At 58.1% G+C, this 18,234-nt stretch overlaps 1 protein-coding gene across 3 annotated transcripts; it reads left to right on the plus strand.

The window, feature by feature from the left end:
• Positions 1–3,338: 3,338 nt before the first annotated feature.
• On the plus strand, positions 3,339–11,075 carry PTGES2 (prostaglandin E synthase 2). Of its 3 annotated transcripts, none has more exons than XM_034929142.3 (7): positions 3,339–4,339; positions 6,329–6,526; positions 7,222–7,280; positions 7,922–8,071; positions 8,631–8,831; positions 9,286–9,403; positions 10,495–11,075. In XM_034929142.3, exons 1-7 carry the CDS (start codon positions 4,061–4,063, stop codon positions 10,621–10,623), a joined length of 1,134 nt encoding a protein of 377 aa, XP_034785033.1. In that variant the 5' UTR covers positions 3,339–4,060; the 3' UTR covers positions 10,624–11,075. The 3 variants fall into 3 exon arrangements, with proteins under 3 accessions (XP_034785033.1, XP_063450255.1, XP_054973184.1); XM_055117209.2 differs by having other exon boundaries at positions 4,033–4,339; positions 6,232–6,526; XM_063594185.1 differs by lacking the exons at positions 9,286–9,403; positions 10,495–11,075 and adding an exon at positions 9,119–9,262 and having other exon boundaries at positions 3,726–4,339.
• The last annotated feature ends 7,159 nt before the right edge of the window (positions 11,076–18,234 follow it).

The raw sequence follows: 18,234 nt of genomic DNA on the forward strand, positions 1-18,234 counted from the left end.
TTCCCAGGTTCCTTCTTGCTCTCCCTGCTCTGTCCTCTCCCCATGGCTGCCTCCCCTTGTGCCATGGCTCAGGGGGAATGTCCTTCCTATTCCCAATGGCCACCTTCTCGCCCTGATGGACACGTCTCCACCTGTTTCTCTGTGGAGTGTGAGCATCAGGAAACCCTCTGTGCTCCCAGCGAGGCTGCCGGTGAGTGGAATCTGGCTTTGGGAAGCATCTTGAGTGCAGGACACCAACAGCATCAGAAATTTCTGAACAGCACCTGCCTTCTAGCGTGTAACGAGGTGCCACAGGGGGAGCCCCAGTGCTTGGCACGCTGTAGGCATGTAGCAGCTTTTCATGGAACTAAGGGACAAAAGTGCGACTTGCAAGGTCACAGTGGCTTTTCTTTTTTTACGAGAGCCCAGAGGTGCTCCTTAGGCAGGCCAGTAATGGGAGCTGAGTGAGGGGGAGGAGGAAGAGGGTGGCTTTGCTTCCCTGGGGTGGGGGGTTCTCTTCCCTAATGGCCATTGGAAATCAGCATTCATACTTGGCAAGAAATAGCTAACCTCTACCTTGGGGAGCATAGGCTTGGAGAGGATGTGCCTACTGCAACCACTGGCTTTCCAAAGACTGGGCTTTCTTTGCTGATGCTGGATCAAACGTACTGAGACATGGCCACAGAAGCTCTGCTGCTTTATGGACATGAAAGGTGGGTGACAAAGCCCTGAAGAGGGGACTAGGGTATCCTAAATTTTGAAATCTGTCCCCAGATGCACAAGCCTCCACGTGGAAAAGGGAGAAGGACTGCTTGCATGGTGTACGGCCTTGGATGTAGTGACGGATGGCGCACACCTGCCCCAGTGCCCTCCATTGAGGTTTGGAGCAGTGACCTCACCTCTGCACAGACCCACCTGCAGGGTGGGGGGATAGGACGGGGCTATCTCAAGTGTGGGGGGCACCAGGGCAGGGCACCTGGGAAGTATTGCCAGGATAACTAACTGAAGACCAGTGGTTAGGGCAGGGCAGCCCTGCCCCTGTTCTCTGTCCTGTCTCTCAGGAACTGGTGTGAGATGGGGAGATCAGGTGCACAGTGAGGGGCGTGGCTGTGGATTGAACATAGCATGGTCAGGCTTCTGTCTTTTATTATTTATTTATTCATTTATTTATGATATATCATAGTTGTACATACTTTGGGGGTACATGTGATACTTTGATACCTGTATGAAACATGTAGTGATCAAATCAAGGAAATTAAGATCTTCATCACCTCAAACATTTATCTTTTTTGTGTGTGGGCGGCAAGCCACCCAGGCACCGAGGCAAGAGACAGAGGACACGAGCTCTTCCAGTATAATAAAATATAAAACAAGAATAGTTATACCAGATATAGATCTTAGATATGATTATATATGACTATCATTAATCATTAGTTTGTAGCAATTACTTTTTATTCCAATATTATGATAATCCTCGCTCTATAATCATAGCCTAGGAAAAACCAGGCCATACAGAGATAGGAGCTGAGGGGACATAGTGAGGTGTGACCAGAAGACAAGAGTGCGAGCCTTCTGTTATGCCCACACAGGGCCACCAGAGGGCTCCTTGGTCTAGCGGTGACGCCAGCATCTGGGAAGACGCCCGTTACCAGGCGGATCAGGGTCCAGAGGTAGCAAAAGGTGTCAAGGAACAACACCCACTACTTAGCAGACCGGGAAAGGGAGGGTGGGGGGGGTCTCCCTTTCCCCGGGGGAGTTTAGAGAAGACTCTGCTCCTCCACCTCTTGTGGAGGGCCTGACATCAGTCAGGCTCGCCCGCAGTTATCTGGAGGCCTAACTGTCTCCCTGTGATGCTGTGCTTCAGTGGTCACCTCCTAGTCTGCCTTCATGTTCCGTCCTGTACACCTGGCTCTGCCTTCCAGATAGCAGTAGTCAATTAGTGAAAATACTAATAGTCCCTGATATGCAGAAATAATGGCGTAAGCTGTCTTTCTCTTTGTCTCCTCTCCCTCTCTGCCTTGGCTGCCAGGCAGGGAAGGGCCCCCTGTCCAGTGGACACGTGACCCACGTGACCTTACCTATCATTGGAGGTGACTCACATTCTTTACCCTGCCCCTTCTGCCTTGTATCCAATAAATAACAGTGCAGCCAGACATTCGGGGCCACTACCGGTCTCCGCGCATTGGTGGTAGTGGTCCCCCGGGCCCAGCTGCCTTTTCTCTTGTCTCTTTGTCTTGTGTCTTTATTTCTACACTCTCTCGTCGCCGCACACAGGGAGAGACCTACAGACCCTGTGGGGCTGGACCCTACAGCGCCCTGTGTCACCTCGGCAGCTTCAGCACGTGCAACTGGTTGCTCTGTAAGCTGCTCACATTTGGCAAGGCTGCGAGGCCACACCAGCAAAGCCAGGTGGCTGGAGATGCTGACCCAGCAGAGCATCGCGCTCCCCGCCCCGGGCCAGCCCCTCCTGCTAAGCCCAGCAGGCCAAACACGGACCCGCCCCCCTCAAGTGCCTAGGTGTCCCCGGGGCCTGAACACATCAAGTTACATTTTGATGGAGTTAGAATCCGGAAAATCAAGAGTGTGGAAGATCAGGAGCAATTAATGTAAACAGGAGGAGGATGAAGCTGGGTCCCGTCTAGCAAGCAGGAGCGTGAGAGTGGCGCTGGGAGAAGGCCTGGATATGGATAGAGTAGAGCACAGAACATGGGGGTCACCCTCAACCACCCCTAAACACTCTAAGCTCGAGCAGTCCCTCAACTCCTGGTCTGTAAAGTGGCTGAAGGAAGTGGGTGGAGCAAAACCCATATGGGCGAGTGTCCCAGCAGCTGCCTCAGTTTCCCTATCTGTAAAACGGGGCTGGGGACCTGCAGCTCTCACGGGACTGGCTACCCGCTCGCGGGTGCTCGCCCTGCATCCGAGACAGCACCTACAACTCCAAACCCACTCGGGGCGGGTCGAGGTGGGCCCTTCGGTCCCTTCGAAGCCAACATCCCGATTCCCCTTCCCAGGAAGGCACCCCCGGAAACGCAAAGGTCGCTCCAGCAGTCTCCTCGGGTCACCCGCTTCCCCGAAGCCGTCGTCCTCGCCTTCCGCTCTCGTCCTCACCGGCATACTCAGGTCCCCGCTGGGGACTGACACTGGGGGTTCGGTCGCCGCAAGGACTGGAAGGAAGGTGGAAGATGCGGGGCGAAAGCGGAGCGAGAAGAGTGGGACACGGCGGAGCAGCAGAGCCGGGACTCGGAGCTCCTCCCCCGCCCCGCCCCTCTCCCCGCCCACTCTGCGAGTCCCGCCCAGGGCCCCGCCCACTCCACGAGTCCCGCCCGCTCTCGGGCGCCGGGCGGGGCCATCCCGGGGCTGTCCGCGGAGACGCCTATGCGGTGGAGGCTCCGGGCTTCAGCTAGGGCGGGGGAGCCCAGCAGAAGGACCGAGCAGCCTGGCAACCCACTTTGCCATCCTCTCCCTGGAAATCTCGGGGTCGGCGGGCCGGCCGCTTCGCGTGGGCGAAATCAGAGACACGTGGTTTCCAAGGCCCCTTCGGGTTCGGGAAAATTTTATGGTTCGGGTCACAGTAGGAAGCGGACAACGAGGCGGGAGGGCAGAGAGAACATCAACACCGCCGCGCACCTGGTGCCGGGTCGGGTCGTTTCCGGGGCTTTCAGTGGCCGGAAATCGCGGCGCCTGTACTGACGCTAGGAAGGGCTGGAGTTGTTTTGAATGGGCGCTCGTAAGAGAGGTGGGCAAGTACGTGTTACAGACGGCCACGCCGCCCTTTAGGCGGTCAAGGTGGGGCGAGCAGACGTTCGCCCCCCTGCAGTCGGCCGGGTCACTACCCAGGAGCCTTTGGAGGCGGAAGCATGGAACGGTCTGCAAACGTTCCCGAGCGGGCCTCTGCGGCTCTGGCGGGCGTTTCGAACTTGGGCGCCGGGCACACACCCAGTCCCGAGAGCGCTGAGGGTTCCCTTAGCGTCGCCGTCACCCCGGCCAACCCGCGGGGCGCCAGAGTCCTGGCCCTTTAAACGCCGCGCGTGCCTCGGCGTCTTCGTTTCGCGCGCCCGCCCGCGGCGCCGGCGGAGCGAACATGGACCCGGCTGCGCGGGTGGTGCGGGCGCTGTGGCCTGGTGGGTGCGCCTTGGCCTGGAGGCTGGGAGGCCGCCCCCAGCCGCTGCTACCCACGCAGAGCCGGGCTGGCTTCGCGGGGGCGGCGGGCGGCCCGAGCCCCGTGGCTGCAGCTCGTAAGGGGAGCCCGCGGCTGCTGGGAGCAGCGGCGCTGGCCCTGGGGGGAGCCCTGGGGCTGTACCACACGGCGCGGTGGCACCTGCGCGCCCAGGACCTCCACGCAGAGCGCTCAGCCGCGCAGGTAAGGCCTGGCCCGGCCGGGGATGGGGATGCTGATCAGCGCCGAACTCGGGACTCCTGGGAACCCGCAGGGTCAGGAGTTGCCTCTGCCCGCTTGTGACCTTGGGCGAGTGACTTGGTCTGAAGTCTCCGAACCCTCTGTATTCTCTTGTGTAAAATAGGGGCACTCCTGATGCCTACTACCTGGAATTGTTCGAGTTCTCATAAAATCGTTCTTCTACCGTGGTTTTTTTTTTTTTTGGTTTGTTTATGTTTTCGAGACAGGGTCTCGCATTATCGCCCAGGCTGGAGTGCGATCGCGGCTCACTGCAGCCTCTGCCTCCCAGGTTGAAGGGATCCTCCTGCCTCAGCCTCCCGAGTAGCTGGGACTATAGGCTCACCCCACTGCGCCCTGCTAATTTTTGTATTTTTTGTAGAGATAGGATTTCACCATGTCGCCCAGGCTGGTCTCGAACTCCTGGCCTCAAGTGATCCGCCCACCTTGGCCTCTGAAAGTGCTGGGATCACAGGCGTGAGCCACTGCGCCCAGCCTCTACCATGTTTTAAGGAGACTTTTTTTTTTTTTGAGACGGAGTTTTCTTTGCTCTGTTGCCCAGGCTGGAGTGCAGTGGCGCGATCTCGGTTCACTGCAACCTCCGCCTCCTGGGTTCAAGCAATTCTCCTGCCTCAGCCTCCCCAGTAGCTGGGATTACAGGCGCCTGCCACCCAGCCCGGCTAATTTTTGTATTTTTACTAGAGACGGGGGTCTCACCATGTTGGCCAAGCTGGTCTCGAACTCCTGACCTCAAATGAGCCACCCGCCTCGGCCTCCCAAAGTGCTGGGATTACAGGCGTGAGCCACGGAGCCCAGCCTCTACCATGTTTTAAGACTTTTTTGATTAAGAGATGGGAGATCACAGGAAAGGGAAAGCCTTTTTCACTTTCCAAACGTTCATCATCCTCTCTCCCCACTGCCCCCAAATCCTAAGGCTGTGTATTTATTTAGTAGTAGTGGTGGTACCTTTATGGAACTGATGACTTAGACTCCAGGCTGAAACAGGAAGAGGTAGAAAGGTGCCACCCCCCCAAGTGGTGACCCCCCCAAGTGGTGGCCCAGCTGCCTTGAGACACTTTATACCTACCCCACACCTTGCAACTCTTCATTACTTGACTTCCCACCACCCGCCCACAGATGCTTATTTGCTGGACTGGAGGGAACAGAGGTGGGTAAAAAGAGCATGGAGTACCCTGTGTCTCCCTTCCTGCCTCCACGGTCCAGCTTCCCCTCTGAACACAGGGGGATGGTCTACAGTTGTGGCTTTCCGGCATGAACGTGCAGCAGGCTCCCCTGGGGGCTTTCCTGCGGAGCTTGCCACACGCAGGCCATGGCTCAGATACCACCCTCCCCCTCGGATATTTGAGATAGACTTTGGCTGGAGGATCGCATGAACCCCGGAGTTCAAGGCTGCAGTGAGCTGTGATCAAGCTACTGCACTCCAGCTTGGATGGCAGAGTGAGACCCTGTCTCCAGAGAAAAAAACAAGAAAGAGATTGGAGGTAGACCCCACTGGTGAACATGAGCCTGGGTGGTAGCCCAGCTCTGCCCCCAGAGGTCCCTGGGGTTAGAGGAGTGGGAGTGAACAAGCCAAGTTGAAACAGTTGTTCCATGTCTGTGGGAGTGGGGTGTATACCCTGGGGCTGTCTGGTGTCCCCTTGGGACTGGAGTGAGAAAAGAGGGGTCTGTCCAGTATGGGACAGAGACTAGAAGATTCCTCCTACACAACCTCACAGCAAAGGGTGGGACTCCTGCTTGGGGACCATGCTGGCCAGGGGCTTAAACCTGGGCTGCTGTCCAGTGCCTCCCTTTCCCCTACCACCCCCTTCCATCTCTAGTTCCTCTTCCCGATGTTCTAGCGTCATCTCAGAAGACTCCTCTGGAAAACACGCTTGGCGGCCGGGCCTGGGCCTGGGGGTGCCAGGTCTAGAAGCCCTTTCCGTCTGCTGCCCGCAGCTCTCCCTGTCCAGCCGCCTGCAGCTGACCCTGTACCAGTACAAGACGTGTCCCTTCTGCAGCAAGGTCCGAGCCTTCCTCGACTTCCACGCCCTGCCCTACCAGGTGGTGGAGGTGAACCCTGTGCGCAGGGCTGAGATCAAGTTCTCCTCCTACAGAAAGGTGCCCATCCTGGTGGCCCAGGAAGGAGAAAGCTCGGTGAGCCCCAGGGAACCCCCTGCATCCTTCCTCCTTTCCTGGGTTGTCCTGGAGCGCCCCCTAGCCTGGCCTGGCTCTGCAGCCTGGGAAGGAACTTGTGATCCTTGTGCCTGTAAGGACTACGGGGGAAGTAGCTGCATACGGTAGATGCTCAATAAATGTAGGCTCTCTCCTTTCGTACCAAAACCAAACACCTGCTGGGTCTCAGGGAGGCAGAACACCACAGCTTAACAACATAGATTCTGAAATCAGCGATCTGGGTTTGAGGTGTGATTCACCCACTCACTAGCTGTGTGACTTGGGGCAAGTCACTTAGCCTCTCTGTGCTTGCTTGCTTCATGAGTCAACAAGGGGCCATATTCTGGCTTGCAGGGACGGCAGATATGAAATGCCCGGCACAGTGCTTGGGGTCTAGTATGTAGCTTCCAAAACCCACCCTGCCCCTCTACCTGGGAGGCCAAATGGGTGAGTGGGCTGGGGCTTAGACCCCACGGCTTTCCCACACCTTCCTCCCCATTGGCCACAACCACGTCTCCCTACTTAGGATGGGTGCCCTGAGGGCAGGGCGGGAGGACTCCGGGCATGTCCCCAGGAATGGAGAAACAATGCCCAGAGCGTCTTGTTGTCAGAGAGCCCCTGGTGACTCCCAGCGGCTGGGTTGCAACCTCTGATTAAACCACCCTTTTCTCTTCCAGCAACAACTAAATGACTCCTCTGTCATCATCAGCGCCCTCAAGACCTACCTGGTGTCGGGGTAAGGAGCCCCTCGGAGACCAGGTGGCCATTGCTTTTGGTGGCTTCTTCCTCCAGGGAGGCCTCCCCTGAGTTCCCTCCTGGGAGCACGTGGAGCTGCTGCTTAGATTTCCAGAGTACAGAGTGGCTCGCACCTGTAATCCCAGCACTTTGGGAGGCCGAGGCAGGCAGATCACCTGAGGTCAGGAGTTCCAGACCAGCCTGGCCAACATGGCGAAGCTCCATCTCTACTAAAAATACAAAAATTAGCCAGGCATAGTGGCGAGTGCCTGTAGTCCCAGCTACTCAGGAGGCTGAGGCAGGAGAATCGCTTGAACCCGGGAGGCAGAGGGTTGCAGTGAGCCAAGATCGTGCCACTGCACTCCAGCCTGGGTGACAGAGCGAGACTCCGTCTCAAAAAAAAAAAAATGATTTTCCAGAGTAGCCCGTGGCCGTCCTCCTCCAAGCCCCCCACTCTGTCCTCCCGACACCTCCCTCTCTTGGGGAAGTAGCCCTGGCATCTACTCCAAATCCCTCTTACTGCAAGAGTCCGGAGAGCCTTTGTTGGTCCTGGCTCCACTCTGAGGCTGGGGCAGCGGGGTTGGTCGGCCACAGGGGACGGAGGGGGAAGGAGTTGGGGTGAGATTGTGGCTCTCTCCGAAGGCAGCCCCTGGAAGAGATCATCACCTACTACCCAGCCATGAAGGCTGTGAACGAGCAGGGCAAGGAGGTGACCGAGTTCGGCAATAAGTACTGGCTCATGCTCAACGAGAAGGAGGCCCAGCAAGTGTATGGCGGGAAGGAGGCCAGGACGTGAGTGGGGCTGGGGCTGGCGGGGGAAGGTGGTGACGGCAGGGGTCTTCTGTAGAGTAGGACCAAGCTGAGCAAGATGGCGTGAGCAGGGAGCAGCATGGGAAACCAGCGGGGCTGGGGCCGGGCCATACCGGATTTCAGTAGAGACCTTCCTGCAGCCGGGCGTGGTGGCTCACTCCTGTAATCCCAGCCTGTTGGGAGGCCGAGGCAGGCAGATCACCTGAGGTCAGGAGTTCAAGACCAGCCTGGCCAACATGGCAAAACCCCATCTCTATAAAAATACAAAAATTAGCTAGGTGTGGAGGCACACACCTATAATCCCAGCTACTAGGGAGGCTGAAGCAGGAGAATCGCTTGAACCCAGGAGGCGGAGTGAGCTGAGATGGTGCCATTGCACTCCAGCCTGGGTGACAGAGCGAGACTTTGTCTCAAAAAAAAAAAAAGACCTTCCTGCTCAGGCTTCAGCTTCCCACCCGTGCAGTGGGTATGTTCTAGAGAATGCAGCCTGCTCCCAACACAGCCCGGGTCCTGGCTTAGGAAGTCCCTCCCGTGCCCGCAGGGAGGAGATGAAGTGGCGGCAGTGGGCGGACGACTGGCTGGTGCACCTGATCTCCCCCAATGTGTACCGCACGCCCACCGAGGCTCTGGCGTCCTTTGACTACATTGTCCGCGAGGGCAAGTTCGGAGCTGTGGAGGGTGCCGTGGCCAAGTACATGGGTGCAGCGGCCATGTACCTCATCAGCAAGCGACTCAAGAGCAGGCAAGTGTGTGTGCACATCCGGGGCCTGCTGTCCCCGAGCCTCCGGTGCCACAAGCAGTGGTGATCCCATCACACCCCTCAGGAGACCAGCGGGAGGCCAAGGCCTGGGGCAGATGGGAAACGCATTATGGATTATGGGTCCCTTGGCCAAGATGGGACTTGGACCCAGAGCTCATGCTCACCTCCCCAGGGGACAGCAGGGCTGGCCTTGAAGCCGGAAGCCTGGGCCCTGACTGGCGCCTCCTCTGTGGCTTTCTCCCTGGCCTGGTCTCTTGCCCTTACCACAGCCTCCCCGTCTGGGACGGATGCTCCCTGAGGCGTCTGCAGATGTGATGCTCTCACCTGGGGTGCCGTCCTGGCTTCCACACCTCCCCCCTCTCCCCAGAGGAGACCCTCTTCCCTGCTGGGCTGGGAGTGGGGGCTCCCCTGAGGGGCTTTTCCCTTCCCCGCCCAGGCACCGCCTCCAGGACAATGTGCGCGAGGACCTCTATGAGGCTGCCGACAAGTGGGTGGCTGCTGTGGGCAAGGACCGGCCCTTCATGGGGGGCCAGAAGCCGAATCTCGCTGATTTGGTGAGTGTGGTGGTGGCAGGTGGTGCCTGGACCGAGGGTTCTGTCCTCAGAGTGGGGGAGGTTTGCAAGGGAAAGCCTGGACGGTGCTTGCATCTTGCCAGAGGAACCTGCCTCTCTCTGCCATCACGGACAGAAACTCGCCTCGAAGTGGCTCCAGGAGAGAAATGGATGACCAGGAACCGCCTTGGTTCACATAACTGACAAGTTCAGGGAAAGGGTTGGCTTCGGGCCCTGCTGGATCCAGAGGCCCGGGTGGTGTTACCAGAGCCCAAGCTCTACCTGTCGCCATCAACACTGCCCTCCCTGGAGTTGGCTTCAGCCTCAGGCGGGCTGGGTCCGGTGCTCCAGGCTTCTCCCAGAAAACCCCTGGGAGGGCGTCTCACTGGCCTGGCTTCACTGCCCTTTTTCCTTTTGTTTTTTTTTTTGTTGTTGTTTTTGTTTTTTTTTTTTTGAGACCAAGTCTCACGCTGTCACCCAGGCGGGAGTGCAGTGGTGCAATCTCGGCTCGCTGCAACCTCCGCCTCCCAGGTTCAAGCAATTCTTCTGCCTCAGCCTCCTGAGTAGCTGGGATTACAGGCCTGTGCCACCATGCCTGGCTAATTTTTGTATTTTTAGTAGAGACAGAGTTTCAGTATGTTGGTCAGGCTGGTCTCGAACTCCTGACCTCAGGTGATCCATCCACTTCGGCCTCCCAAAGTGCTGGGACTACAGGCGTGAGCCAGCGTGCCTGGCCCACTGCTCATTTTTAAAACTGTCCTGCCCCTGGGTGACCTGGGTCTTGAAACTGGGTGGTGAGGTCTCTTCTCCCCGATCTCAGGACCGGAGATGGGGGGGAGGGCATTTCTCCCAAGGAAACTTGCTGGGGGGCAGGGTCTGTGGCCCAGAAAAGGGGGTACAGATGTGAAGCAGGCGAGACCTGCAGCCACCCCACACGCTTTGTTCAAACCCTCACCTGTGCTGTTGGCCCTTGAGTGGGTCACGAGCTCCCAGCGGGGAGGGGACGGGACCTGGCCACACAGCTGGCAGGGAACGAAGGAGGTCTGGATGCCTGTCAAACCAGCTATGGTGACAGGTTTCTGTTCATGCCCCAGGCGGTGTATGGCGTGCTGCGTGTGATGGAGGGGCTGGACGCATTCGATGACCTGATGCAGCACACGCACATCCAGCCCTGGTACCTGCGGGTGGAGAGGGCCATCACCGAGGCCTCCCCAGCGCACTGAATGTCCCCGCGCAGAGCAGAGGGAAGGCAGCGGAAGACGCCAGCTGCCAGGGCCTGGGGCCACTGGGCCAGCGCCTGGCGATACTGGTTGGGGGCAGGATCATTCTGCCCCTTGTCCACGCACCCCCACCAGCCCTCTCGCTTCTAACACAGGGCACCTGCTGGGGCTCAGGGATGTTAGGGACGAGTTCCAGCCCTGCCACTGCCCTGGGGCGACCCCTCCCTCTCCCTGCCTCCCTGCTCTGCCACCCCTCTTCCTGGACCCTCAGTGGCTGTCCCATGGCTACATCCTGTGGGTGGGGGCCCTTGACAGGACAGCAGGACGGTTTGTTTTCAGTGGAATCCCATCCCTGGGTTCCCCTGGTTCCCACTCTTCCCAAGCCTCCCGGGACTGGGACATGTTTGCAATAAAGGAAAGGTTTGTGGCGCCTGTCATGGCAGGCATCTCATGGAGCTCCGTGTGGCTGAGTGCTGCGTGGGGCTGGCGGTCAAGGGAGGCATCAGGCTTGGGCTGTGCCAGCCCTTGTGGTAACTAACCGCTGGCCTGGGGCTTCCCAGGTGGCAGGCACGGTACGGCTCCGCAGGCTTTGTGTGGCATCGTCCCCAGGATACCACTCAGGGCACACAGCTGGGCCGTGGAGCCCAGCAGCCAGAGTGCAGGTCGGGGCACCCTACCCACGGTGGGGCTCTGCAGTGGGGTCACTCATCAAGCCTCAGTTTCTTCGTCTGTCCCCACCTTGTGGGAGAGTTCAGTGATAGGAGCAGGTGCAGTGCAGAGAGCCGGGTCACCTGGTCCAGGGCACCAGGCTATTCAGACCCCTGCTCTACAGACGGGACCAAGCCCTCTCAGGTGGCGGCCCCGGGCTTCAGCTCCAGGCTGGGCCAGGCTTTATGGGAGAAGAGGCTCTGCCTTCCAGGGTGAGTGTGGGTTGTGGGTGGGACCCCCTTTCCTGCACAGAGTACCCAGGATGGGGCTCCCCAGTCCCGACTTAACTGAGGTGGGGTGGCCTGCTAGGGGCCCTCCAGAGGCCAGTGAGCCCAACTCCACCCACTGGCCCTTCCGACGGGGGGGACTGGGCAACGCCCCCATACCCTCTTGAGAAACTTTTTTGTTGTTGTTTTTTATTTTTTGAGACAGGGTTTCGCTCTGTCACCCAGGCTGGGATGCAGTGGTGCAATCATAGCTCACTGCAACCTCGACCTCCCAGGTTCAAGTGATCCTCCCACCTCAGCCTCCAAGTAGCTGGAACTACAGGTGCGCACCAACATGCCCAGCTAATTTTTTGTTTTTTATATTTTGTAGATCCTGGGTTTTGCTGTGTTACCCAGGCTGGTCTCGCACTCTAGGGCTCAAGGGAACTGCCCGCCTCAGCCTCCCGAAGTGCTGGGATTACAGGAGTGAGCCCCGACGCCCAGCCAGGAAACTTTTAAAGTTTTATTTTCTTTATTAGTATTTTTAAAACAAAATAACTCATGTTCCTGTAATAGCTACCATTTGAGTAAGGTAGAAGTGAGCGCTTGAGGTAGGGAGTGTGACGTTTGGAAGCAGGTGGCCGTGCAGTTGGTGACCTCCGTTTTTCCCACGGGGCTGGTCTGCCACCGGCTGTGTTCTCGTCCCCATCCTGGGCGTCTGCCTGTCGGCGTATGTCACATTGGCTTGTTCTCATGGCGCATAGTGCCCTGCCGCCTGGATTCACCACAGTCCTTCAGCCAGCCCCCACTGTGTGCCCTCTGTGGGTGTTAACTCCAGGTACTTGGGCTGCAGGGTAGAGGAGGCAGCCAGGCCTGAGGCTGTGCCCCTCTGTGGCCTTAGGAGTCACAGCAGCCGCCTCTGAGAGGCCAACAGGTATCAGGGCACCCAGAGCCACCACTGTGTCCAGAACGGCATTTCCACTTCACTGGCCAGGTCTAAAGTCCTGAGGGGCCTTTGCTCCAGGGACCCGGGGTGCCTCCCTCAGCAGGGCAGGAACTAGGCCAGGAATACCATGGGGCACTGAAGGAGGACCCTCCCTCTATCCCTGTAACCCTCCATCCCTGTACCTCTCCATCCCTCCATCCCTGCACCCCTCCGTCCCTGTGCCCTTCTATCTCTCCATCCCTGCACCCCTCCATCCCTGTACCCCATCCCTGTACCCCTCCGTCCCCCATCCCAGCACCCCTCCATCCCTGTACCCCTCCATCCTTCCATCCCTGCACCCTCCATCCCTCTATCCCTGCACCCCTCCATCCCTGTACCCTCCATTCCTCTATCCCTGCACCCCTCCATCCCTGTACCCTTCCATCACTCCATCCCTGCATCCCTCTGTCCCTGCATCCCTCCATCCCTGCACCCCTCCATCCCTCCATCCCTGCACCCCTCCTTCGTTGTACCCCTCCATCCTCCATCTCTGCATCCCTGCACCCCTCCATCCTCCATCCCTGTACCCTTACATCCTCCATCCCTGCATTCCTCCATCGCAGCATCCCTGCATGCCTCCGTTCTCTGCATCCCTCCACCCCAGTATCCCTGCACCTCTTCATCCCTCCATTCCTGCATCCCTCTATTTTTCCATCCCTCCATTCCTGTATCCCTGTACCCTCCATCCTCCATCCCAGCATCCCTCCATCCCTGCTCCCCACTCTCACTTCCCTTCCCTTCACAGACAGGCTTTTCCTGCCATCCTCAGACCCCACCCAGGGTTACCTGATGCCTTTCCAGCTGCACACGGGGACTGACTCACCTCTCTCTTTCTCAGTCCCAAAGTCCCGAAAGAGAGCATCTGATGTGGCCAGCTTGTGACAAGGCGTCCACCTTCTGTCCATGACACGGAGGCCAGGGGAAGGTCTCACTGCCCAGCACCCCACCCTGTGCTCCCAGGCCTTTTGAATGTTCCTCCTGCTCAGCCCAGTGACTGCGGGCTGTGGCTCCTCCTTCAGCCTCCCCTCGAGGTCCTGGTCTTCCTTAGGAGGCCCCGGGTGTAGATCCCGCCCCACCCACCAGGCATTGCCCCTTTTCCGGGCTTCACAGACTCGGGAATAAAGTTTCCTTCTGTTTCCCCTCTTGCAGAAGGAGATCCGGTTGGCAGCTAAACCGCGCTGGGAACAGGGGCCTGAGTCCTGGACTGGGGCTCTTTCCCCGGGGCTGCTGCAGATGGGGAGGAGCCTACACCCGCCTCCCGAGTGCTCACCTTGATGAAAGGACTGTGCTAACCAGACCTGACAGGCTGGAGAATGGCCAGTCAGCCTGAGGCCACCGCGGGACACCACCTAGGCCCAGCTTCTCCCCGTGAGTATCTCTCTCCCAAGAGGTAACAACTCTACCTCAGTTTCCCCAATGTTTCTCCGTCAGACTTCTTGGCGTGTTTTCCCGCAGCCACCAGAGGGCGCCAGAGCCCGCCAAGCCTCGTAGGAGATGGCAACAGGGCCTGCTGCTGCCACCTAGCGGCCAATTCCAGGAATGAATCTCGGCACGCTCATTACCCAGCGACTCTGCCCATCTATAAGTAAAATGGGCTTAGCTGTAAGGGTCCAAAGATGAGTGGCTAGGAGAAAACATGTCTCTTGAGGTTGGGCACAGTGGCTCATCCCTGTAAGCCCGGCACTTCAGGAGGCTGAGGTGGGAGGGTCACCTGAGCCCGGGAGTTTGAGGCTGCAGTGAGGTTATGATTGTCCCACTGCACCCCAGCCTGAGTAACAAAGTGAGACCCTCTCAAAAAAAAAAAAAAAAAAAAGAAGAAGAAATGTCTCTTCTTAGGAACGGGCCCCAAGCCAGGATTCCATGGCCCATTAGTGCCATCCTCAGGTCACGGCATGGCCCCTGTGGTCTTTTTTTCTTTGTTTGTTTAAAAAATAGAGGCCGGGGAGGTTGCAGCGAGCCGAGATTGCGCCACTGCCCTCCAGCCTGGGCAACAGAGCAAGACTGCGTCTCAAAAAAAAAAGAAGAGGCCAGGAGCAGTGGCTCACACCTATAATCCCAGCACTTTGGGAGGGTGAGGCGGGTGGATCACTTGAGGTCAGGAGTTTGAGAGAGCAGCCTGCCAACATGGCGAAACCCTGTTTCTACTAAAAATACAAAAATTAGCCGGGTCTGGTGGTGGATGCCTGTAATCCCAGCTACTCAGGAGGATGAGGCAGGAGAATCGCTTGAATCTGGGAGATGGAGGCTGCAGTGAGCCAAGATTGTGCCACTGTACTCCAGCCTGGGCGACAGAGGGAGACTTCATCTCTAAACAAATAAATAATAAAACATAGAGACAGGTTCTTGCTATGTTGGCCAGGTTGGTCTGAAATTCCTGGCCTCAAGCAATCCTTCCGCCGTGGCCTCCCAAAGTGCTAGGATTGCAGGTGTGAGCCACCATTCACGGTCCCCTCTGGTCTTGATGGCTTCAGAAGGCCTGAGTTCAGGACCCGGCCACTGCCCACTGTGCCCTTGGGCAAGCCCCTAACTGACTGGGAAATGGCATTAGTAAACCTCCGTGGGCGGGTAAGGCCAGGGCTGGGAAGGTGTTTTGGATGATGATACACAGAGTCAATATTCGAGGGGTGTATTTATGAAGCTGGTAGGGTCTGCTGTCTGTTCTCAGAACACATGCCCTGCTGTGTTCCCCACTGGCTGAAAGAGCTCCAGGTCAAGGACTCCAGGAAGTAAGAATGGAAAGAGTCCTGAGAACAGCAAGCTCCGTCCTCCCTGAGGAGAGTGAGCTCATGGGGAGGGTGCTGGTTTGCTTTTGTGTGTCTGTTCATTTTTTTTTTTTTTTTGAGACAGGGTCTTGCTCTGTTGTCCAGGCTAGAGTATAGGGGCACGATCATGGCTCACTGCAGCCTTGAACTCCTAGGCTCAAGTGGTCCACCCATCTCAGCCTCCTGAATAACTGGGACCATGGGCACGTGCCACCATGCCTGGATAATTTTTTGTAATGTTTTGTAGATATAGGGTCTCACTATGTTGCCCAGGCTGGTCTCCAACTGATGGGCTCAAGTGATCCTCCGGCCTCAGCCTCCCAAGTAGCTAGGACCACAGGTGTGTGCCACCACACCTGGCTAACTTTTGTATTTTTTGTAGAGATAGGGTCTCACTGTGTTGCCCAAGCTGGTCTCCAACTCCCGGGTTCAAGCGATCTGCCTGCCTTAGCCTCCCAAAGTGCTGGGATTACAGGCGTGAGCCACGGCTCCCAGCCATTTGTGGTGTTGGAAGTCACCAAGTGTGTGGTTATTGGTCGCAGCTGCCCCAGGACACTCATACACAGATTTAAGCCCGGTGTAGTCAGGGAAGAGAAACAGCGATGGGGCATGTGGTGACCTGGGGAAGTCCCAGGGTTTCCAGCCTGTGCCAGGTTCCTCATCTGTAAGATGAGGGGATGGGAGGCTGGGCTCTTCAGTTCAGCCAGGGGTGCCCCGTACTGACTAGCATGGGTGGGGCCAGCTCCGTCTCTCATTGGCCTCAACAACTGCCATGGGAGATAACGGCTCCTCCTGGGCCACGGGGCTGTGCTGGTGGGTGATAGCAAATGACCAAGAGAACCATGTCCTGCGGCTGTTCCCTGGCCAGCCTGTGCATTCAGAGGAGCTGAGAGCAGGAGGCCTAGGTTTATCTTGCCCCTCGGGGAACTGGGGCAGGCCTGGGGCCCTCCCTGGCCTCAGTTTACCCATCTGCAGGATGGAGGTGCTATCATACCATGCCCTCCCTGCTGCCCGCTCCTGGCCAGCCCAGGTCACGTGGCCTGCTGCTGCTGCTGCTGCAGAGAGCAAGGTCCACACCTGGGCGGCCGGGCCCAGCACACCCGCCCCACCTGTTCCCACCCTTCCCCTACTTTCCAACGCACTCAGACCGGTGAAATCTGGACTAGGGCGGCACAGGGTGAGGCCCAGGTGAGAACAGGGCTTCCGTGTCAACAGAGCTGCTTTGAATCTGTTTCACAGTGACCCTTTATGTGAACCAGAACAGCCGCTTCCCCAGTGAGCTGTCAGAAGGCGTCGTGCCTGTCTTGCTAGTGGGGAAACTGAGGCTCAGAGAGGCAGAAGACTTGCCCAAGATCACACCACCGGGACCCAGGATTCAAGCACAGGCCTGCCCAGGCTCTCTGTGGCCTCCTGGCTGCGAGGAGGCAGCCAGGGACCAGGTGCCACCCTTCTGAGGTGAGGCAAGGAATGCCTGTCCCTTGGGCACATCTAACTTGGTGAAGGTCCCACGGGTGGGTTGTGGCATGGTTCCAGCTTGCCGGGTCTGATGTGGGCAGCAGCTCTCTGCCTTGCCCCAAGTTCCTGGTGGGCGGCCCCAGCAGAGCCCGCCGCAGCTTCACTCCCCTGCGTGCCACCTGGCAGTCGGGGGTCCGCTGCATCCTAGGTCCTGGGCAAGTCCCCTCCCCTCCTGAAACCTTAGTTTCCTCCCCTGTGAAATGGGGACGTGGCGGTGGTGGCACCTCCTACACCTGCTAAGTGAAGTCGTGCGTGAGCAGTGCCCCTGCGAGGGGGGCCCACCGGACCACACGGCTCAAGTGGCTCCGGATTTCCTTGCAGACACCTGAGATCCCAGGCCCGAGAGGATGAAGGCAGGATTACCTGGAGCGTGTCTGAATGCTGGAGGAAGAAGGGCAGCTGGGAGATGAAGCTGTCAGGACGGGCCGCATCCCATTTCCTGCCTTGTTTCAGTTCAACTTTCCAACAGACCTCCCTGGCTCGTCTTGCTCTCCTCTAATGGACGAACAAACAGGCTCAGAGAGGTGGTGTGACTTGCCCAAGGTCACTCAGCTTGGATGCTGTGGAACAGGGACGTCCACTGTCCCAGTCTGTTTATGGGAAGCCGCTCTGCAACTGTCCTGACCCACCACATGCCCCACCGCTGTTTCTCTTGCCCTGATCCCTCGTTCCCTGGACCAGGGTGGCACAGCTCCAGGCTCTTGGGCCCTTCCTGAGGGCAGGCACCTGTGACTGTGTCCCCAAAGACCTGAGTGGCTGAGGGGGCCACACAGAGCTTGGGCTTCCTGGAGGACAAGGAGGGGTCTGCCAGCCACCCCCACCACCCCCGCCCCAGGGCTCCCCTGGAGCTTCCATGCCAGCCGGACTCAGGTGGGTCTGGAGGAGCACCGTGCCTCCAATCAGACCTTGAGATGTGCCCCCTGCCCCCACTGTGCCCTCCCCTGCCCAGGACTCTGGTTGCAAACCCTGATTAAGGGGATTTTATCTCCACCAGGGGGCCAGTAGCTGGGAAGTAGCTTAAACAATGCAGGTTTATAATCTCACAGTTCTGGAGGTCAAGAGTCTGAAATGGGCCTCATGGGGCTAAAACCAAGGTGGCTGCAGGGCTGTGTTCCTTCTGGAGGCTCCAGGGCAGGAAGGGGAGGATCCACTTCTGTGCCTTTCCAGCTTCTAGAGGCTGCCTGCGTTCCTTGGCTCGTGGCCCCTTCCTCCACCTTCAAGCCAGCAGCGGAGGCCTGAGTCCTTCTCATGCCGTCTCTCTGTTCTCTCTCCTGCCTCCTCCTCCACACTGAAGGACCCCTGTGATCACACTGGCCCCCCCACCGGATGACCCAGGATAATCCATCTCCCTGTTTGAAGGTCGGCTGATTAGCAACCTTCATTCCATCTGCCTCCTTCATTCCCCCTGGCCATGTAATGGGATTCACAGCTTCTGGGG

This window comes from Pan paniscus, chromosome 11 (assembly GCF_029289425.2).
Source record: "Pan paniscus chromosome 11, NHGRI_mPanPan1-v2.0_pri, whole genome shotgun sequence".
Taxonomy (NCBI): Eukaryota; Metazoa; Chordata; class Mammalia; order Primates; family Hominidae; genus Pan; species Pan paniscus.

Coding starts and splice junctions, on each gene's coding strand:
- PTGES2 (XM_034929142.3), top strand. CDS start 4,061: ATGGACCCGGCTGCGCGGGTGGTGCGGGCGCTGTGGCCTGGTGGGTGC. Junction 4,340..6,328: donor CAGAGCGCTCAGCCGCGCAG/GTAAGGCCTGGC, acceptor TGCTGCCCGCAG/CTCTCCCTGTCCAGCCGCCT. Junction 6,527..7,221: donor CCCAGGAAGGAGAAAGCTCG/GTGAGCCCCAGG, acceptor TTTCTCTTCCAG/CAACAACTAAATGACTCCTC.